We start from the raw sequence: 23,366 nt of genomic DNA on the forward strand, positions 1-23,366 counted from the left end.
CCTCCCTCCCTTCCTTCCTTCCTTCCTTCCTTCCTTCCTTCCTTCCTTCCTTCCTTCCTTCCTTCCTTCCTTCCTATCACAGACCTAGACCTGGAAGAGACATTAGGGGTCACCACATCCAACCTCACTTTACAAATGGGAACATGGAGGCCCAGAGAGGTTGAGCATGTGCTCTAGGTCACACAGCCAGCAATTATCTGGGTCAGAATCTGAGCTGGGTTTCCTGACTCAGAGACTTGAGCCCTAACCCTGATGCCTCTATCAAGCAGAGCTGCCCCTATGGGGCCTCAGCACCTTCCTGAGCTCTGACATCTCTGGGATGATCCATGTTTTAGAGCTGGACATGACTTGGAGAGATCACTAGCTTCCCCCATCACTGGACTGGCTCCTCCCTACTCAGATCTTGGGATTGGAGGAAAGGAAGGCAGGAGGGGAGGTTGTGTTTGAGCCTCTTCCCCAGCCTGGCCTCAGTTTCCTCCTCTGCAGAAGGAGGGGGTTGGACCCATTGGCCCCCAAGGCCCTGCCTGGCCTTCTGTGTGGGGAGGAGGATGTCTCACCAGGTCTGCTTCATGAGGATCTTAAAGCCATCGGGGCAGGTGGAAGGGACAGGGAGATGCAGGCTGTTGCTGCCCACACCCCAGATGATGGCCGATGAGTCAACGTCTTTGTACGGGATCTCCCCCGTCAGCAGCTCCCACAGCACCACTCCAAAGGACCTGAGAAAAGGGGGAACCCAGAAATCCAGTAAATAACACACTAGGAAAAATGGGTTTATTTTACTTGTAACTGTCAGCAATTGTTAGAAATGAGAAACACAAAAGCCTCAGCTGCGTCCCGAGCAGGGGGCTCTGGGCAGATTGCTTAACCTCTCTCCGACATTCTCTTCAGCCACAAAATGAGGAGGGTCTCGTCAGCCCTAAATCTGGTTTTAAGCCTAGAAACCTGAGACTTCAAGTACAGACTTTTCTTCCTGTGCTTTGGATGGAGGCCTGGTCCTCCCAGGGGTGGGAGCTGCTCAGTTCTCTCTCTGTGTAAAAGGGGGTCTGTCCACCCTCTGACCTTCTCCTGGCTGTGGGCCAAAGGGCGCTGGGACTGGCAAGGTCACTTTCCTGCCTGTGTCTTAGTGTCAAAGCATCTAAAGTCATGGCAGAGCCAAGGATTCTGAGGCCTGGGAAGAGGCACTGGGATTATAGCCAAGAATCATCTACCCAGAAAAATGCGGTGTAATTCTTTAGGAGTAAACACAAATATTTAATGAAATAGAGGATTTTCAAGCATTCCTGAGAAAAAGACCAGAGCTAGATAAAAATCTGACTGTTGAATATAAGACCTGAGAGCCTAAAAAGATAAAGAGAAAAGAGATTCAATAAGGTTAACTGTTTACATGAGAAGATGATACTTGTAACTATTAAGAACTTCATCACTGAGGGGCAGCTAGGGGATAAAGCACCAGGTCTGGAGTCAGGGTCAGGGTTCAAATCTGGCCTCAGATACTTCCCAAATATGTGACCCCGAGCAAGCCCACAATTACCTAGAGAAGCCCACAATTACTAAGACAGAAAGTAAGGGTTAAAAATAAAAGTACTACTGAATGGTTTGGGGCAGCTAAATGGTTCAGTGTAGAGAGAAGCCTGGAGGCAAGTCTTGGGTTAAAATCTGGCCTTAGACACTTCCTGGCTGTGTGACCCTGGGCAAGTCACTTAATACCAATTATGTAGCCTTTACCACTCTTTTGCCTTGTAACTGCTACTTGTATCAATTCTAAGACAGGAGGGAAGGGTTTAAAAATAAAAACTTTATCACAATTAGGGCAGTTAGAAGAAGTATATATAGACAGAGGGTATAGGTGTGAGTTGATTATTATGGGATGATATTAAAAAAACAATTAAGGGATGAGAAAGAAAGATACACTAGGAGAAAAGAGAGAGGCAAAATGAGGTAAATTATCTCACATAAAAGAAGCATCAAAGAGCTATTACAGTGGAGGGGAAGATGGGGGGTGGGAGCAAGCACTGCTTGAACTAATTTACTCTTATTGGAACTGGCTCAAAGAGGGAATAACATCCACACTTAGTTGGGTGAAGAAATCTATCTTACTTTATAGGGAAGTGGGGGAGGGTGGATTAGGGGAGTTGGTAGAAACAAAACATTTGCAAGGAAGGACAGAAGGAAAGGAGAGCTAGAGACAGAGAAAGTGAGAGAGAGAGAGAGAGAGAGAGAGAGAGAGAGAGAGAGAGAGAGAGAATGAGATGANAGAGAGAGAGAGAGAGAGAGAGAGAGAGAGAGAGAGAGAGAGAGAGATAATGAGATGAGCTTATCCATAAAACAGGAGTAGATAATAGAGAGGATTAAAAACCAGAATCCCACAATCTGTTGTTTATAAGAAACATTTGAAACAGGGAGACACACACAGAATAAAGATAAGGGGCTGGAGCAGTATTTATTATGCTTCACCTGAAGTGAAAAAATTTAAAAAAAAAAAAAAGGCAAGATTAGCAATCATGACCTCAGACAAAGCAAAAGCAAAAATAATTATAATTAAAAGAGAAAAGGAAGGAAATTACATTTTGCTAAAAGGCAAAACATATGTACCAAACAGCATCCAAATTTCTGAAGGAGACGTTATATGAGTTATAGGAGGAAATATACAATAAAATTATCCCTGGGGGTGGGGGTGGGGTGTGTGTCTCAACTTTCTCCTCTCAGAACTAGATGAGACCAACCAAAAAATGAACAAGAAGTTAAAGAAATGAATGGAATTTTAAGAAAGTTAGGAATGATAGTACTCTGGGGATAATTTAATGGGAATAGAAAGGGATATGCCTTTTTCTCAGTTATATGGCATCTACATAAAAATTGATCGTGTATCAGGGCATAAAAATCTCACAATCAAATGAGGAAAGGTAAAAACATTAAATGCATTCCTTTCCAGATCATAATGCAATAAAAATTACATTCAATAAAGGGCTATGGAAAGATAGATTAAAAATAAATTATAAATGAAATAATTTTATCCTAAAGAATGAGTAGATCAAAGAACAAGTCATAGAGACAATAATCTCATTAAGGAGAATGACAGTGAGACAACATATAAAAATGTATGGGATGTGATCAAAGCAGTACTTAAGGGAAAACTAATTACACTAAACACATCAATAAAATAGAAAAAGAGCATTTTAATGATTTGGATGTGCAACTAAAACTAGAAAAAGAACAAATTTTAAATTCCCCAAAACCCCAAATTGGAAAAACTGAAACTCAAAAGAGAGGTTAATGAAATCAAAAGTAAGAAAACCATTAAATTAGTAAAACTAGGAACTGGTATTATGAAAAAAAAAAAACAATGGTTAATTTGATTTTTTTAAAAGAAGAAAGCCCAAACACCAATATTATGAAAAGGTTGAATTCACCATAATTGAATAGGAAATTAAAATGATTATTAGGAGCTTTTTGCCCAATTATATGCCAATAAATCTGACTAAGCAAAACAGATGAATGTTTACAAAAATATAAATTGCCTTGATTAACAGAAGAGGAAATAGAATGCCTAAATACCTCCCCAACTTAGAAAAAGAAATTGCCCCAGGGCTAGATGGATTCACAAGTGAATTCTACCATACATTTAAAGAACAATTAATTCCAATACCCTATAAAGGGAAAACAGGCAAAGAAAGCTGCCATCCTTTTACAACACAAATATGATTTTAAACCAGGAAGAGCAAAAATTGAGAGAGAAAACTATAGCCTAATTTCCCTAATGAATATTGATGCAAAAATATTAAAGATACTAATGAGGTGATTATAGCCATATATCACAAGAATCATACATTGTGGCCAAGTGAGAGTCATGCCAGGGATGCAGGGCTTTCGGTTCAATATTAGGGAAACTATCAGCATACCTGCCTATATCAATAACAAAACCAACAGAAATCATGTGGTTCTCTCAGTAAAGGCTGAAAAAGCTTTTCACAAAATTGATTTGATTCTTTGACTAGAATTTGTCAAAGAATTTAACTTAGGACTCTAAATCTAAAACAGAAAATCTTTTTTCTCTTTCTTAATACATGTAGTGATAATTCAGGTATTATCTCTCCCACCCACAGTATTATTTTTATAGAATCTCACATTCTCAGTGATTCCCAAAGTAGGTGCTGCAGCGATCCAGGGAGGCGGTGATGGCTACAGGTGCATTTATCTTTCCTATTAATTGCTATTAAAATTTAAAAAAATTAATTTCCAGGGGGCCAAGTAATATTTTTTCTGGAAAGGGGGAGGGAGGCCAAAAAAGTTTGGGAACCACTGCTCTAGATCCTAAATTGTCAATGTTTTCAGCTTCTTGTGCTTGAATTTATATAAAAGGTATGTAGCTGTTGAGACACCACATGGAATAAATGCCTTTAGGTGAAGATTGATTGTAAACCCAAGTGACTATATACTTGACTTATTCTGATAATGAAGTTGGTGTCATATGGATTTTATGTTTACCGTACAAACCTGATTAAAATACAGTTTGTAACTTTTCTCTGGAATATTTAGGTAAATTTTGGAGAGTTGCATAGAGCATACAACTGGGACTTTGTTCATATGAATTGTTATATCCTGTTCATTGAGCCTCACAAAATTCTTTTATAAAGTTCATTCTGAGTTTTATTACTGCTGCATGATTAGAAATCACTTAGGTATTGCAAGACTTCAGTGGTCCAAAGTGAGCTATTAGTTATTTGTAACTAATTTTTTAAAGTATGCATGTAATTTAGACTTTATCAAAAATACATTGATTAGTCACTTGTCAGTAACCTTCAGTTGTCCTTATGCTTTTGCTCAGACTGGAAGCCCCAAATCAATGTTTTTTTTTAAAATAAGTTAATTTATTTTTAAATACTTTTCCATGGTTACATGATTCATGTTGTCTCCCTCCCTTCTTCCCTCCCACCTCCCAGAGCTGACAAGGAATTCCACTGTTAATACAATGTGTTATCACTTGATACCTATTTCTATGTTACTCATTTTTGTAATAGAGAAATCTTTTAAAACCAAAACCCCAAATCCTATATCCATATAAACAAGTGATAAACCATATGATTTTTTTCTGTGTTTCTACTCCCACAGTTTTTTCTCTAAATGTGGATAGCATTTTTTCTCATAAGTCCCTCAGAATTGTCCTGGATCATTGTATTGCTGTTAGTAGCAAAGTCAGTCGCATTTGATCATCCCACAGTGTTTCAATTACTGTGTAGAATGTTCTCCTGGTTCTGCTCATTTCACTCTGCATCAGTTCATGGAGATCTTTCTAGCTCACAAAGGCAATGTTTTTTAAAGGGACTAGAATACTTCTATTTGCTCTTATTTTATTAGATTGCACTCACTTTAATCAACTATTTGTGGAACAATTATCCACTAAGTTGAAGAAACAACTGTGCAACATACAGTTAGATTTGTGTGTGTGTGTGTGTGTGTGTGTGTGTGTGTAGCTATCTTTCTCATCACTGTATCTGTAATCCAACGGTTTTATAACTAAAGTTTCTCTAGCAATAAAATGAATGTAAAATTTAAAAATTTTTTTGACAGAATACAACACCTATTCCTATAAAAAACACTAGAGAGCATAGGAATAAATGGAGCTTCCTTTAATATGATAAAAAGTATCTAGAATTATCAGCTAGCATTACCTGTAATGGGGATAAGCTAGAAGTGTTCCTGATAAGATCAGGGGTGAAGCATTATCTTGAATATTTACTATTATAGAATAATATTAAATATTATCAAATATTATTTGGCATTGTACCAAAAATGCTAGCTGCTATTAGCAGTAAGAGAAGAAAATGAAATTGAAGGAATTAGAATAGGCAATGAGGAATCTAAACTATTACTTTTTGCAGAGACACCACGATGGTATATTTGGAGGATCTTGGAGAAATCAACTAAAAAAGAAAACTGGTTGAAATAATTAATAACTTTAGCAAAATTGTGGGACATAAAATAAACCCACATAAATCATCCCTAATTCTGTATATTGCCAGTGAAATCCAGAATTGAGAGATAGAGAAATCCTATTAACCATAACTGTAGACAATATAAAATACTTGGGAGTCTACATGCCAAGGCAAACTCAGGAACTTTATTAACACAATTACGAAACACTTTCCACACAAATAAAGTCACAGCTAAACAAGTGGAAAAATATTAATTGCTCATGGGTCAGCCAAGCCAATATAAGAAAAAAGAATTCAAGCTAAATTAATTTACTTATTCAGTGTCATACCAAATTCTTTTATAGAACTAGGAAAAAATAATAACAAAATCCATCTGGAAAAACAAAAGATCAAGAATATAAAAAACAGTAAATGAAAATGAAAATGTGAAGGAAGGTGGACAAACCATATCAGATCTCAAAGTGTATTATAAAATAGCAATCATCGAAACAATCTGGTACTGGCTAGGAAATAACATGGTGGATTAAGGGAATAGATTAACTACATAATACACAGTAGCAAACTGCCATAATAATCTGACATCTGATAAACCCAAAGATCCAGGCTGTGGGGAGAACTCACTATTTAACAAAAACTGCTGTGAAAGCTGGAAAACAGTTCGTCAGAAACAAGGCGTAGACAAGTATCTCGTGCCCAATACCAAGATAAAGTCAAAAGAATTATTAAGGGTGATGCTGTAAGCAAATTAGAGGAGTATGGAATAGTTTACCTGTTAGATCTATGGATAAGAGCCAAGAGAGAGAGAACGTTACAAGATGTAAAAAGGATAATTTTGGTTATATTAAATTGAAGAGCTTTTGAGGTCAATATAGACAAGATTAAAAGGAAGGCAGAAAGCTGAGGAAAAAAAATCTTTACAGTAAGTATCTCAGAAAGTGACCTGATTTCTCAATTTTTTAAGAATACAAGTCATTCCACAACTGATAAAATGGCTAAAGGATAGGAACAGGCAGTTTTCAGATAAGGAAAATAGCTATCTATAGTCATATGAAAAAATACTATAAATCACTATTAATAAGAGAAATGGAAATAAAAAAAACTCTTGAGGGTATCACTTCACACCTATTAGATTAGCTAATATGTCAAAAAAAGGAAAATGATAAATGTTGGTGATATGGGGAAAATTGGGACACTAATGCATTGTTGGTGGAGCTGTGTACTGATCCAACTGTTCTGGAAAGCAATTTGGAACCATGACCAAAGGAGTATAAAACTGTGAATACCCAGCAATACCACTACTATATCTGTACCTATTTATAAAAAAATATAGCAGCTCCTTGTGGTGGCTATGAATTGGAAATTGAAGGCATACCCATCAATTAGGGAACGGCTGAACAGGTTGTGGTAGATGATTGTAATGGAATACTATTGTGATATAAGAAATAACAAGAAGAATGGTTTCAGAAATCCCTGGGAAAACTTGCATAAACTGATGCAAAGTGGAGTGAGCAGAACCAGGAGACCAGAAATGTTGTATGATGATCAGCTTTGAAGAATGTAGCTACTCTGATCAATATAATGATCCAGACAGTTCCAGAGGCCTCATGATGAAAATGCTATCCATCTCCAGAGAAAGAACTGATGGACTCTGAATGCAAATTGAAGATTTTTTATTTTTTTTTTTGGAGTCGGGCTGTGTTTTCTTTCACAAGATAACTAATATGAAAATGTTTTGCATGATTACTCATGGGTATAACCTAAATTGGGGAGGGAGAAGGGAGGGAATTTGAAACTTAAAAAACAAAATGTTAATTGTTTTTACATGCACTTGAAAACACTATTAAAAAAAAACTTGTCAGTTGTTCTCAACAATGCAATGATCTGGGAGAATCCTGAAAGACTCATGATGGGGAATGCTATCTACCTCCAAAAAAAGAACTGTTGGAGTCGGATGGATGCAGATCACAGAAGACTATCTTTCATATCAATGTATTTATGGTTTTATTTTTCGGTTTTAGTTATAACAATGGCCAATGTGGAGGGGTGTTTTGCATGATAATAGTAAATTTTTTAAAAAAAACCCTTACCTTCCGTCTTGGGAGTCAATACTGTGTATTGACTCCAAGGCAAAAGAGTGGTAAGGGTAGGCAATGGAGGTCAAGTGACTTGTCCAGGGTCACACAGCTGGGTAGTGTCTGAGGCCAGATTTGAACCTAAGACCTCCCGTCTCTAGGCCTGGCTCTCAATCCACTGAGCTACCCAGCTGCCCCCGATAATCGTAATTTTTAAAAAATCGCCAGGCCAGCTAGGTGGCTCAGTGGATAGAGAGCCAGTTCTGGAGACGGAAGGTTCTGGTTTCAACTCTGTCCTCAGATACTTCTCAGCTGTGTGACCCTGGGCAAGTCACTTAATCCCCAATGCCTAGCCTTTATTGCTCTTCTATCTTGGAACCAATACACAGTATTGATTCTAAGATGGAAGATAAAGGTTTAAAAAAACCCAAATACTTAACTAAAATACAAAAACAAAGCAGTGTTTGATCATCAGTCATGGACGACTAGGCAAGGTGGTATATGGAAAGTGAATATGGAGGAAAACTTTCTGTTTTGCCCCCAAGTAGCTGTCTACTTGCTAGGCAAGTCCCTTCCTCTCATTGGTCCTCATTTCCTTTCTGGACAGAGGAAGGGGTTGGGTTAGATGGTCCTTAAGGCCCCTTTCAACTCTGCTGAGAAATTATCTTTTTAAGGCCTTCTGTGTGCCAGGCCCTGGGCTACCTGGTAGGGATTTGGTGACAAAAATGAAGCCATCCCTGCCTGCCCTCAAAGAGCTGACAGTCGACTGAAGATAGACAGCCAACCAATGAAAAGCCTACTATGTGCCAGGCACTGTGCTGGGCTTGAGAATACTATGACCAATCTGAAAGAGTCCCTTTCCTCAGCGAGCTGCCATTCTATTTGAGGTTGCAACAGGGTCACAAATAGACGTGCACATTGGGTTTTTCTGGGTTTTGTTTTTAGTGGGGATTAGCTCGAACACTGTAGGGACACAGAAAGGGATCAGTTTTTCTGGAGGCAAAACCTGAATCTATGACTTCAAACCAGGAAAAAAGAAAACTAGACCAAAGCGGATGCCAGGGAGCAGCAGAATGAATTCCTTGGCCCATGGCTTCAAGCCCTCAAAGACCCAAAGAAGATGGAGCATGTGGCTTTCCCCTCCAAGCCCTTCTGACTTCCCCACTCACTGTTCCAGGCTCTCTTGGCTCGAGAGCGGACTTCTCCACAGCCCTCTAGGGGAGAAGGGAGGCTGCCTGAGGGGGATGGACAAGGCCATGGCTTCAGGCTCCTCACTCACCAGATGTCTACTTTTTCTGAGACGGGCTCATTGCGGATCACCTCGGGGGCCATCCACGCCACGGTGCCGGCAAAGGACATCTTCGTGCTCTTATCGCTGAGTTCTTTTGAGGTTCCAAAGTCAGAAATCTTGACTGCATCGGTATGAGTGACTAATACGCTGAAAGAGAGACGGACAGAAAGCCTGCCGTTAGCTGAGATAAAAGGCTGCAGCAGAAGTTACCCAGAGCTCACTGGGCATTACTAGAAGACCTGCTGGGTCTGGCAGCCAGGATGGCCCCTGGGACAGCGTGTGGCCCAGCCCATAGTACCAGATTCTCGACTACACATTGAGGATACAGACAAAAAACCTCAAGAACCTTCCATTCTAGGTGGAACACGGTCAAAACAGAGCCGAGAAGGCAAGTCTATATGGAATCGGGACAAGGCAATGGAGGGTGTGAGCAGACTAGACGGCTTGGGCCAGGCCTCCGGGAGGAGTGGGGGCGAGGGCTTGTCTCAAAGCATGGAGGCTCGTCCCAAAAAGGAACTGGAAGACATTGTCTTAGACACTGGCGCACTATCGATCTGGCCAAAGTGCAGGCTTGGCCAAAGGCACCCAGGTGGAAGGGGCTAGAATGTGGGTGACTCGAGAGCATTCAGGAGGAAGCCATTTGCAATGAGCCGGAGAGAGAGGGTGATCCAGGACCAAAAGGCCCCAAAGCTGCAGCGCTTCCGTCTCCAGCCACCAGGCACAGGGCTTGCATGTAATCTGGGCTGGGCCAGTGACGACCATTTCCCATGACGTAGAGGCTGGAGCCTCTCAGGCTTGTCCAGTTGCTTCCCATGGAAGCTTGTGCATCCCCTGGCCAGACCAGTGGGGGTAGCCTCCTCTGTGGGACTGCTCGTGCCTTTTAAGCTGGCCCAACTGAACTGGTCTGTCTTTTCCCCTCTGCTCGTTCTGCTACGTCCCACTTTATCCCCAGCACAGATGTGCGAACTGAGCTTCCTTCCTTGCTCTCCCTCCTTAACCCAGCTCTGACATGGGCCCGGGGACACTTGTTTGTTTTGTGTTTGTCCTTTGTAGATTCACATGCTGGAGGTGATCCCCAAAGATCAGGCATTCATTTCATGATGGGCCAGAATGGCAGGTGAGACGGTGCAGCCGGCGGGGCACGGGGGCCCTGAGGTGCCAGGGGGCTGGGACTTGAGTGCGAGGAGAATTCTGGACTTGGAACAGAGACTGCACCGTATGGGTGCCCTTGAGGGACAGCTGAAAATCTGGGTTTCTGCCTTCTTTTACCTTCATAAAATTCAGGCTTTGGTGGCCAGAGCTCCTGGAGACTAACAGATGCCACGTTTAGCGTTTCCTGTACATTTGTGAATCGACTATGAACTGTTAAAAAGAAAGATCCTGCTTGAAATCTGGCTCAGATGTGGGCCGTGTCCTGTGCAGTCCGTGTCATGAGGGGGACTCCCTGGAAAGGGGATTCTCATTGGCCATGAGGGAGGAAAGCTGGAGATTCACAAATATGTAGATGGGAGAGCACAGACAGGCCTCTGAAGCACAGCTGTTAATGCTGGACTTGGAAGCAGGCTCGGCCCAGTCTAGGTAGTCCAGGGGACGCTGCACCAGCCCCAGAGTCAGGAGGGCCCGAGTTCAAAACTGACCTCGGACTCTTCCTAACTGTGTGACTCTGGGCAAATCACTTAACCCCAGTTGCCTAGCCTTTGCTACTTTTCTGCCTTATACTTAGCATTGATTCTAAGATAGAAGGTGAAGGTTTAGAAAAACCCAATCACCACCACAACAGAACACATTAAAGCATTTAAGAAGCTTCATCTTTGGGAAGGTCCCATCTAGACCAACCTGCCCTGGTGCTTTTGCTTGGAAACCTCCAAAGACAGAGAACTCATTATTGGCCAAGGCCCAGCCCACTGTGGGACAGGTCTCACTCTTGGGACGTTCTTTCTGACATTAAGACTAACTGCCTCTTTGCAGCACTTGCCTGTTGCTCTAATTTTGCTCTCAGGGCTAACAAGAACAAATGGAATTCCTCCTTCTTCAGGTGACAGCCCTAAGCACGTAAATGTTCTAAAACATCGACTCTTTTGACCTCAGGTCAAAGGATTCTCCTTATTTTACAGATGGTGAAACCGAGGGAGAAAGGAGAGCTTGTTCAATGGTCCCAGGGTTACCCAATCAGTGTCTAAGGCCTGATTTGAACTCGGGACTTCCTGACTCCAGGTTGAGAACTCTGCCCATTCTACCATGTGGTCTTAACTATCATTACTGACTCAATTCAACAAATATTAAGCACCTAGAACATCTACACAGTGTAGTATAGGAAGAAATGATGAAGGAAACAGCGCACCAAATGGTGGGGGTCAGGGCTTCATGGAGGAGGGGGCTCCTCAATTAAGCTTTCGTGAATGAACAGTAAGGATTTTGAGAGGCCAATATTAAGTAGGGGAGGCATTCCAAGCAAGAGGGATAACTTGTGCCAAAGGAAAGGAAGCGTGAGGTAGAATACTCTGTGTGTGTGCAATAATCCACAGGATGCAGGGAGTAGGTAACGAGAAGGTAGGTGAGAGATGGGCCTTGAAGGTTAGGCTAAGAGCTTGTATTTTATCCTGTAGGAAGTAGGGCGCCATTTTGGAGCAGGGGAGTGCCATGATTAGCATCATGTCTTAAGAAGACTGTTCTGGCAGCTGTTTGGAAGTCGGACGGCAGCAGGGAGGGACTTGAAGTGGTCAAACCAGCTAGGAAGCAGTTGGAATGCTATTGGTGACATGTGAAAGGGAGGGAGTGATGACCTAAGCTAGGGGGAGCGAGGAGAAAGACGTGGACACCAAGGTCTTCTCTGGCTTTTCTTATAGTAAGATGTTGATGATTTCCCATTATTTCCCACTCAAAATCCTCCTTGTGAACTTTAGAAAATGGATCCATGCCTGCCTTTAAAATGAGTGTTTTGCCCAGTGGAATGGCTTGTCAGCTTGGGGAAGGGCAAAGGAAGAGGGGAGGAAGAGAACATGAATCATGGAACCATGGGCAATATTTTTAAGTAAATAAATAAAGCATGTTTTGTCCAGTTCACATTTATTCTGAGTAGACTTGGTCTAGTTCAGTCCTTCTTACTCTCATTCTATTTTTTGAGGGCAGTTTATTCTCACTGCTTCATTAGGATGCAACGGGGACTAAGGGATTAGACTCCAAATGGGAGTCCCCTTGTCAAAGAAACATGGGCAGATTGGCTCCATCTTGTTTCCATTCTGCGGTCATCTTTCTCGTCTTATCTGTCAGTGATGTAGGGATGAACTGGCTTGGTTGGGTCTCACTCCCAGCTTTCTTCAGGCTTATTTCCTCTTCCACTGCTATTGATAATCTTCTACCATCATTCTCCATATTGTTTTTCAAATGAGCTTGTATCTCAAACCAGTCTGTGGGTGTGAACCCCTCTGCCCTCTTTTATGATTACTCTTATAACACAATCATGAATTTTGAATCAAATTAATGTTTGCTTTATAAAACTCATAAACATTAGCTAAGAAAAATACAGGTCAGGGTGGTATCAAATCTTGTTTACATCTTGACCTCAAGCCTATAACCCAAGAGTTTCCACTTGGCCCACCACAATGGGATGAGGGGTGGAGGACTACTCTTCTGTCTAACAAGATAGTCAAGACAGGTACCCAACTGCATTTCATAATAATTGTCAGCGGAAAAACAAGGAGCCCCCAACCCCTTATTGCAGAGGCCTTGGAAAGGTCAGCTATAATAATAAACCTAAGTTACCACCCATAGTGATTTCTAGCTTAATCAGCACTTGGGTCATTCATTAAGAACTACCCATTTGTTGATTGTATTTCCTGTCATTGTGCCATCAGGTTTCTTGGAATCAAAAAGGCTATCTCCTATGGCTCGGGGTCTTTGGTCTTGATCTTGACCAGGGTCCGGCTTTATTCGGAGTTTTGGCCATCTCTCAATAAACCTATTTAGCTTGGAGTTTTGGGTATTGGTGTGATAAATTTTCACAAGTCTTGCTTTGGTCTGCCATGTCTCTGTCTTGGCAAAGAGATCCAGGATTTACTGGCTTCTGCCTTTTCTGGGCTCTTTCAGTCTCCTTGGTGATAATCGTCTTCCATTGGCTAAAGGTTTTTGATAAATTGTGTCTGTTTTTATCCATTTCCTATTTCTTTAGGCCAAAGCTTATTTAAATGTTAGGTTAAATGTTCTTTAAATAGGCTCTCCTACTTGGATGTTAATTTTGATTTTCACTCTACCAAGTCAATGATCTGTTCTGATGCCCTGGGGCCCTGCCAGCCAGACCTCTGGCCACCCCCTACCCCCCCCCCCCCCAATAGGTATCACCATCTTTGTTCAAATGGAAGCTCCTGGAGACTAGGGACAGACTTCCCCAGTGCAGTTGTCTCCCTAGTGCTTGGCACACAGTAAGCATACCATCTCTTCATCCATTCATCAGTGAGATAGAGGATGATTGATTTGGTTAGAAAGGGACCTTGGTCATCACCTCATCTAGCCCTGCCATTGTCCATTCTTTTCTTGGTATCCTGAGTGCCTAGCCCAGTAGAACTAGGAGTGCAGTGGGAGAGTACCGAATCTGAAGTCAGAAAGATGTGAATTCAAATCCTGCCTCAGCCCAGGGTCCTGAGGGTAGCAAGTGGCCAGACTTGGGTCAGAGCCCAGCACATCAGATTCTTTTTTCTGAAGCACCCACTGTCTATCCCACCAAGGCCACAGAACCCATTGGAGTGCGAGGAGTGGACAGCACTGCTCTTTAGGGGAAGTGGGAAAAGGAAACCAAAACAAAGCTGAGAATATGGAAAATGGTCACCCATGTGGTATAAGAATCTGGCTGATGGCTTCCCAGGGTCGCTGCTGGGGGAAAACTCATTCTCTCATATGAGATGGAAAAAATGTGGGATTTAGAGGGTTTCCAGGCATGTGCCATCCCATTTCTGAGCCTCAGTCACACCCTCAAAGGAGGAAGTGGAAACCCAAGGTTCCTTCCAATTTAAATGCAGGATTTTAGATTTGAAAACATTCCCTTCAGTCAAGGGAAAGATTCAGGGTGCTCCTCCCTTCTCCTACCTGCCACTATGTCCCTCCCCCTTCTCTCCTGGTTTCACTTACTTGGGTGACTTGAGGTCCCGATGGATGATCTTATGTAGGTGTAAGTAGTTCATGCCACTTGCAATCCCTGTGGACCAATCCACCAGCAGGCGAGGAGTGACCTTTCTCCCAGCTCTCAAGACCTCATAGAGCTGTCCATGGGCGCAGTATTCCATGATGATGCAGTAACATGGGGCCTGGGTACAAACACCCCTTCCAAGGGGAAAAAAGTCAACCTCCCCAGCTCAAGTCATGTGGTGTTACTATGGGCCATTTTCACTAGGTTGGGGAGTCTGAGAAACATTAATAGTAACGAGAATGAACGATGAGGATTGCCTGAGTGCCTGGCCTTGTGCTGTGTGCTGGAGGCACAAATCTTGAAAAGAATCAAATGGCCTTCTTGCCCTCAAAGAACTTCTATTCTAGAAATCAGTTAATCACGCCACAGTACTTATTAAACACCTTGTCTATGCCAGGCTTTCAAGCTTGGATTCTATTGGGGGGACACAACACACACCTGTATATGCATGTGCCAAGTAAACGCGAGCATCACCTGGAAGCAAGCCTCAGGCTTTCTGCCGCGTGCCCCCTGGGGGAGGCAGAGTTTCTGGGGAGGGCCCATGGTCCCAGAGTCCCTCTTGGAGTGACACATGAGGAGGGAGAAGGAGCAGCTGGCAGGGGATCAGGAAAGGGTTCCTTTTGATGAAGGATTGCACTGGTTATGCTGAGCTGGAAATGTCCACCAAAGTCCATGTGCTGCCTAGAGTGCGCTCCTGACCTGGCTGGCCAGCCCTCTGCCTCCTGCTTATGCAGCTCTGTCTACACGAAGCCTTCTCTAAGCCTCCCCGAAAGGGGCCTTGGCGGGGAATTCACTGTTTCTTAATTTCCTAGATATTTCTGTGTTCCCTTGTTATCTTTCCCTCTTAGTTGCTGAGCTGGAGAGCAGGGGGTGCTGCATTCTTTGACTGGTTTCCCTGGCACCTGGCACAGAGGACAGGCCTGAGAAATGTTCTGTGACTAGTGGGTAGAGACCTCAAGCAGAGCTTGGCTGCTGATTCAGGGGAGTTCAACCCAAACATTCTACGGCCTTGGCCCCTTGCCGCCCCTCCTCAAAAAGATCCCAAGGAAAAGAGGGCTCACTGGGCTGGGCTGTTTCTGGTGGCCAAACGAGGCAAATGGTTGGTCCTTAGAACACGGGACAGATAGTTGTTGGGTTTTCTCCCCAAGAAGTTTAGCAGGAGGAGAAAGATAGCTGGGAGGGGGAAAGGGGCCACAGGAAGGCTTTTCGAGGATATTAGTGGGCAGAGAGAAGGAGCCAGTAGAGAGAATGGACTGGACAGAAACAAAGAGTAGGAAAGGAAGAAACAGAGAGAAGGAGAGAGAGTCAAAGACAGACAGAGACAGAGAGAAGGGAAGAGAGAGACAGAGAGAGGCAGAGACCAAGAGATAGACAGATGGAGAGAGAAGAGAGAGGGAGGGAGGGAGTCTAACCTCCTCAGTTGGAGGAGTAGACTGAAGCTTAGACAGTTTAAATGACTCGAACCCCTGATCTCTTAATCCAGAGTCCACCTAATGTCTGTTGTGTGACCAGAAGGAAGGACAGAACTCTGGGGGTAAGATGGGGATAGCTGAGGCACGCAGGCTGGAAGATGGGGTTTGAGGGGTTCCTATTGGCTGCCCTTGATCTTAGGCAGGAGCTCACCCATCCTCTGTGAGGCTGGGGTTTGAGGGTCCCTTTGGGGGGATGGTAGAGTAAAGAGGAGGGCAGATTGGGCTGGATGCTTTAGCCTCTGTCTGAGAGTACAGAGGAAAGGCCAGAGCCCTAGGAGCCCCAGCCAAAGCAAGAGGAGCTGAATGACATGATGTTCTCCAGCTGTGCTCAGCAGTCCTGGGACAGGAATGGAGAAATCCCATGGGGCCATTCCCCAGAGATGGGGGTTCTCTGGCTGAGGAAGGCAGAAAGTGAGAGCTGAGGGGTCCTTCGGAGCCTTTATGAAGTACCTACCAGATGTCAGCATTGTGCTATCCACTGGGGATGTAGAGAGGCAAAGCACAATCTCTGCCCTCAAGGGGCTCCCCGGTCGAATAGGGAAGACACGTGAAAAGCGCCTTTCCAAAGGAGCCTATGACAAGCTGAACTGGGGATGCTCAGCAGAGGGAAGGCACTAGCTTAAGGAGGGGCAGGAAAGCTTTCTGGCAGCTAGGTGGCGCAATAGGTAGAGCCCTAAGCCTAGAGTCAAGAAGATTCAAATTCATCCTCAGGCACTGATCAACTATGTGATCCAGGATAAGTCACTTCCCCCTGTTGGCCTCAGTTTCCTCATCTGTAAAGTGAACTGGAGGAGGAAATGGCCAAGCAGTTGCTTTCTTTCAAAAGAATCCCCAATGGGGTCATGAAGAGTTTCCTCCCATGTAAAATAGGGGGTTAGATTCAGTCTCTTGGGCCCTTCTGGCTTTAGAGCCCTGATATTCCTTCCTGTTCTGAGAATCTCTAAAATGGAAGAGTCAAGATAGATCCCAGGCCTGCAAAGGTCTTCCTTCTTTACTGGGCTGTGTCCTCAATAATTCAGAATGAACCAATATTGGAGGGTATTTGGCATTACCCTAAGGAAAAACAAGCCTCCCTTTCAGGGAGCACCTAAGCAGGTCCCCAGAAAAGGGTCTCTAAATTCTGAATAACAGGAATGATGGATGACTATCCTCTTCATCCCCCCTACTCGACCAAAAAGAAACAATCACTCCATTGACCCTGTAAGAGGAATAGATACAAATTTTCTAGAACTTTATCTCCTGTGGCCATCGCTTCTTCCTCTAGTATCCACATTCTAACAGGAACAGAACTGTCTGGATTTCCTGAAAAGAGAATTATGAAATAACCAGAGGCAAAAGGAGAGGGTACACTGTCTTGTCCTACATCTCTCCCTCTGTATAGAGTTCCTCTTGGCTCAAAAACAAAAACAATCCGGCCTTTCAAGCATAGAGATTGGGCCTTGAAAATAGCTGTTCAGCTCTATACCTGGCTGATCCATTTGGGAATAAATGACTTTTGTTGTTCAGACATATCTAACTTTTCATGACCCCTTTTGGGGTTTTCTTGGCAAAGACACTGAAGAGGTTTACCATGCCTTTCTCCAGCTCATTTTACAGAAGAAGAAACTGAGGCAAATGGGGTGAAGTGACTTGCCTAGGGTAGAAACCCACAGCTGGTAAGTGTTCAAGGCCGCAGTTGAACTCAAGACTGGTTTTCCTGACTCTAGGCCCAGCATTCTATCTATGGCACCACTTGGAGCTGCCCAATAAATGATACCAGCAGAAGAAACATTTTAGGAATGGCGAAACCTTGGAATTGTTTTAATTATTGCTTCCCTCTGGAAGCAGAGGCAAAAGGGTAATTTGGAGATTGAAAGACAAGTTAACAATAATGATGGCTGAACATGGAATTTGGGTTTCCAGACCAGGGCTTAAAATCAGATGAGTTATTGCTCCCAAATTCCCTCTGTGTCTTGAAAATCATGATTTTGCGGGTCTCTCTTGTCTCTCGAGTTGATGAGTGGAAATTCTTACAATAAACTAAACAAACATTTACTTTTCACTTTATGGCTGCACTTTTGTATTTGGAAACCGTGGCTGGTACATGGCAAGTGCATAATGAAGAAAAGCTTGTGGGTTCATGCTTATCCAGCGCCTCCAATGTGCAAGTTCGTTACTTCAGGAGTTGGGTATAGAAAGGCCAAAGTCTAAAAGCCCTCCTGGAAGGGGTGGCAGATACAAGACAGACCCCTCAAGAACACACAAAGTCTGTAAATTAGTTTCAAGAGGATGGAGCACTAACCAATGAGGGTGAGAGCAACATTCAGAACTTGTCAGAGGGTTTTGTATTTTATCCTAGAGGCAGAAGGGAGACATAGAAGATTAAAGAGAAGATGACAGGGACATAAAGCCTTGAAAATTAAATCAAAAGAATTTCAGGTGGATGAAAGAAGCAGCTAGAAAAAGCCTGCAGAGAGAAACCAGGGTTTAATAAACATTTATTGAATTGAACTGATGAGGCACGGTTTGGCGGCATTAACACTGGCTCTGTAGCCAGAGATTGTAGGTTCTCTGAGTCCTCCTACCTGAGGGGTCTCAGGCCACTAACCACCCCCTGGGCAGTGGAGAGGATGCCTCTAGAGCTTGGGATCTTGGCCTGGGGGCCACATACTTGTCTGTTTCCTGTCTGCATAACACTATTGCAATAGCGTTGGCTCCCTTTGTAATCTCAGGTTTTGGGCTTTCTTCTGGGATGGGGGCCATTGATGGGCTTCACTAGATTGTTGTCACTAGAAAGGCTGAAGCGTCCCTGCTCAAGGGTTCTGATGCCAGGATCTCTCCCAATGTCTTAGTCACTAATTAAGGAAAGCCTGACCCTAACTGGCCTATGGGGAATGGAATGGAATAGCATTTTTTTTAGCAGGTTCTATGTGCCAGGCACTGTGCTAAGCACTTTATGATTTCATTTAATCCTGGGACGGAGGTGCTATTATTATCCCCATTTTTACAGATGAGGAAAGAGGGAGACAAAAGTTAAGTGACTGGCCAATAAGTGTCTGAGGCTAGATTTGAACTTGGGTCTTGACTACTGGGCCCAATATTCATGCACTGTTGGGCCCCCTAAATGGCCCTCATGGCCTTCTCTCATGAAGTGCTCATGAACTGAATGCCCAGAGCCCACCTCCCTCTGGGGGCTGGAATGACACTGTTCTTTTTTCCTTCTCCCTTCATGGGCAAAGGGACCAGGTCCTGACTTACTTGAAGGCGATGATGTTGGGGTGTTTCAGCTTGCGAAGGTGTTTGATGTCGGTCTCATTCTGCTCCCTCACCTTCTTGATGGCCACCTCCTCTGCTCGGAACTTGCCCAAGAAGACGGCACCTTGGGCTCCGCTGCCCAGCCACTGCAACTCCGAGATCTCCTCAAAGGGAACTTCCCAAGTATCTGGGCACACACATGAAAGAGAAAAGCATGAGGAGATCTCTTTGAGGCCCCTCAGGAGGAACCAACTCTACTGTCCTTGCCATGTCTTTTCCCAGATGTCTGCAACAACCAGGACAGGACTCTCCTCTGGACCATGGCAGGAGAAAGCAAACTCTGATGCTTGAATTTTGTTTTGTGGCCAATCCATGACTACAGAAAGCAAAATAGATTACTGAAGAATCATTCATTTAGAGGTAGAAGGGCCCATAGGTTTCCTGATCCAAACTTCTCCTTTTTCTTCTTTTTTAAAACTCTTACCTTCAATCTTAGAAAAAATACTGTGTATTGATTCTGAGGCAGAAGAACAGTAAGGGCTAGGCAATGGCAGTTAAAGTAACTTACCCAGGGTCACACAGCTAGGAAGTGTCTGAGTCCAGCCTGGAAGCCTTCTGTCCCTAGGCCTGGTTCTCAATCTACTGAGCCACCTAGCTGCCCCTTCTTCATTTTTCAAAATGAATTTTTATTGTTAATTTGTTTTTACATCAACTCCATTGCCCAGAGTATTCCATCAGTGCCCCCTTCTCTCCCGGAGAGCCATCCTTATAATAAAGAATAAAAAAAGAAGCCCTGCCCCTATAGATTCTGGAAACACAAAGACAAAAATGAAAACAAAAGTTTTTGGCCTCAAGGAACTTATATTCTACAGGGGGTGGGGAACAACATGTGAGCAACTAAATTTCTGCATGATAATTTGAGAAAAGAGAATGCTTGCTGACCAAGATGGTGGCACCTGGACTGAGCTTTGAAGGAGGCTACGGTGACTGTAGACTGACTGTGCCGATTCAGTGAGCAGGGCAGGTGTAGTTTTATTTGTGAAAGAAAACTGATTCTGTTCATGGCAGCAGTGAAGGATGAGTAGGAAAATGTCGGCATGAATCAGAGAAACCTACCTGCCATTCCCTGATTTCTTAGTTGTGGAGTTTGAAGGAAGGCCATCTAGTCTAGGCCAATCCTATCATTATATAGAGGAAGACATGAAACCCCAATGATGTGATCCAGGTGATTCCCCCAGGATTCCCAATGTCTCTGAGAGAGGATCAAACCCTTTGGATGCTGGTTCTTTGGTATCCAACTGAATTCAACACCTTACTATGGGCAAAGAACAACAGATTCCAATAGACCTTGGGCCAAATTACGGATCTCTTCTTCATTAAGATATTCTCCTCTCCCTCTCCTTCTCTCTCTCCCCTCCCTTCTCTCTTCCTGCCTCTCTCCCTCTCTCCCTCCCAAGTGACTGGCTGACAGATACTATCATTCCACAAGATCTATGATGTAGGTAGCATTCCTCTTCCTTCAGAGCAGGGGTCGGCATTGTATGGCTCTCGAGCCATATCTGGCTCTTTTGAGGGCCAGATATGGCTCTTTCTGCAGGAGCCATGAAGTCCATTTTTTTTTTCAGGCGCTATTACAGGAGTGGCACTGTGAGCACTATACGGCTATCTCGAAATTACATTTTAAAAAATGTGGCATTTATGGCTCTCACGGCCAAAAAGGTTGCTGACCCCTGCTTCAGACAAAAGGAACTCAAGAGATCTCCCGGCTTGCACAGCCTGAAGGAAAAAAGTACATATCCTTTGGGGTGCCATTCCTTAGAATCAGGAAAGTCTAATTTTACATGGAAGAGTTACTCTGATTTGAGTGTGTGCATGTGTGTAGCTGGAGTCAGAGGAGCTGAGTTTGAGTGCTGACTGCCACTTACTTTCTGAATGGCTTTAGGAAAGTCATTCTACTTCTTGGAACTCACTTTCCTTAATCAGGCCTCTAAGATTCTGTCCAGCTCTAGCAATCCATAGTTGTTAAAAGCATCTATAAAGGGGAGTTAGAATAACAATAGCCTTCTGGAGACAAGACTATGGCTAGGCAATAGGTGGAAGGCTTTCAGTAAGGAAAAAAAACTCCTAACAATGAGGGAAATAGCTTGGAATGGTAGAAAGAACATTGACTCTAGTCACAGATGACTTGGGTTCAAATCTTTCCTTGGACACTAATTAACTTTTGGCTAATATGACAGCAAAGGAAAGTAATAAATGTTGGAGGGGATGTGGCAAAATTGGGACACTAATGCATTGCTGGTGGAGTTGTGAATTGATCCAACCATTCTGGAAGGTAATTTGGAACTATGCCCAAAGGGCCCTAAAAGACAGCCTGCTCTTTGATCCAGCCATACCATTGCAGGGTTTATACCCCGAAGAGATAATAAGGAAAAAGACTTGTATAAAAATATTTATAGCTGTGCTCTTTATGGTGGCAAAAAATTGGAAAATGAGGGGATGCCTTTTGATTGGGGAATGACTAAACAAATTGTGGCATCTGCTGGTGATGGAATATCATTGTGCTAAAAACTGGAGGAATTCCACGTGAACTGGAAAGACCTCCAGGAATTGATGCAGAGTGAAAGGAGCAGAACCAGGAGAAGGTTGTACACAGAGATGGATACATTGTGGTACAATTAAATGTAATTGACTTTGCTGCTAGCAGCAATGCAATGATCAGGACAATTCTGAGGAACTTATGAGAAAGAATGTATCCACATTCAGAGAAAGAACTGTGGGAGCAGAAACAAAGAAGAAAAACATTTTCTTGATCACATGATCAATGGGTATATGACTGGGGATCTTGACTCTAAATGAACACCCCAGTGCAAATATCAATAATATGGAATTAGGTCTTGATCAATGACACATGTAAAACCCAGTGGAATTGCTCGTTGGCTCCAGGAGGGGGTTGGGAGGAGGGGAGGAAAAAACACGAATCATATAACCATGGAAAAATATTCTAAATTAAATTAGTTAATAAATAATAATAATAAATTTAAAAAAACAGAAGCTGCTTGAGGGCAGAGATGACTTCATTTTTGTCTATGAATTTCTAGAGCATGGTATGCAAGAAGGGGCTGAATAAATGTTTGGAATCGAACTGAATTCAATTTGAGCAAGGCCAGGATACAGTAGAGGGAATTCTTGTCCATCTACAGACTGGACTGTATGGCCTCTAATGATGTCCCTTATAGCATGGACTCTTTGGCCTAACTGCTCAAGGTTTAGAGCTGAGATCTCTGCTGACTGTAGGCAATCTTCATAACTTTGCAACATAAAAGTCCCAGAATTAGTAAGTGTGGATTCATCATTTGTGAGGTGAACTGATAATTGAAAGAAAATGTTATATAAACCTAGAGATCAAAGAATGCTGGAATAGGAGAGTCTGACTTCTCAGTAACGTCAGTTTTATCCATGCTATTCAAACACACACACACACTGATTATGATCTTTGGAAATATAACCATATTAGACTGGATTCCTCTTGCAGATGGGGATATGTAGGTTCAAGTAGCTAGGATGATTAGGAACCTTTTAAGTTCAGCCCCTCAAAACAAAGGAATTCTGCCAGTACCTCAGTTTATCCTTATTTTGTCTGCTGCTCACTGGTATATTTAAAGGTATGGGCCTGCTTACCCTGTCTTGTGTTAACAAAGGTCTCTCTAGCTCCCTTGGTCTATGTGAGGGAAAAACTCCACAGATCCTCACTTCTCCAGGGCACTCAGGGGCAATTTGCAGCCTTGCCCAGGGCCGCTTGCTTGGCACAACTGTATCTGTTGTGTCACTTCTCTTGGAGCTAAAAGAAATATTGAACCCCAGAGTGATGAGGAGATGATTAGATGGATACACCCTCAATGTCCTTTGTTCATCAGATTCATTTGTACACCACATCAACGCAGGGATGGCTGGCAATAATGGAGAGTATGTGGCTATTTTTTACCAAACATTTTTCTCCTGTTCACCAAACCTTTCACAAGAGTTGCTCAAACCCTAGAAAAATGAAGTAAGAGGTCTACTGATTTTCCACGGACAAATTTTATTAGTGGGGATCATGAACATGCTAAAAGGTAGGCAGTTGGAAGAATCAAGGGGTGAAGCCAGAGAGTTTGGCCCTTTTGGCTGTGGATATAACCAGCTTTGAAA

At 43.2% G+C, this 23,366-nt stretch overlaps 1 protein-coding gene across 1 annotated transcript in view; it reads right to left on the reverse strand.

Annotated features, from left to right (window-relative positions):
* MAP3K13 (mitogen-activated protein kinase kinase kinase 13) overlaps positions 1–23,366 on the reverse strand; it is a 111,138-nt gene that overhangs the window by 9,480 nt on the left and 78,292 nt on the right. The window contains exons 3-6 of the mRNA XM_044675641.1: positions 19,185–19,368; positions 14,418–14,609; positions 9,285–9,443; positions 558–716 (exon numbers count right to left, since the gene is read on the reverse strand). Of these exons, the coding sequence (XP_044531576.1) occupies positions 558–716; positions 9,285–9,443; positions 14,418–14,609; positions 19,185–19,368 (694 nt within the window). The remainder of the gene's footprint in view (positions 1–557; positions 717–9,284; positions 9,444–14,417; positions 14,610–19,184; positions 19,369–23,366) is intronic.

The sequence above is a fragment of the Gracilinanus agilis genome, chromosome 4 (assembly GCF_016433145.1).
Source record: "Gracilinanus agilis isolate LMUSP501 chromosome 4, AgileGrace, whole genome shotgun sequence".
Classification (NCBI taxonomy): Eukaryota; Metazoa; Chordata; class Mammalia; order Didelphimorphia; family Didelphidae; genus Gracilinanus; species Gracilinanus agilis.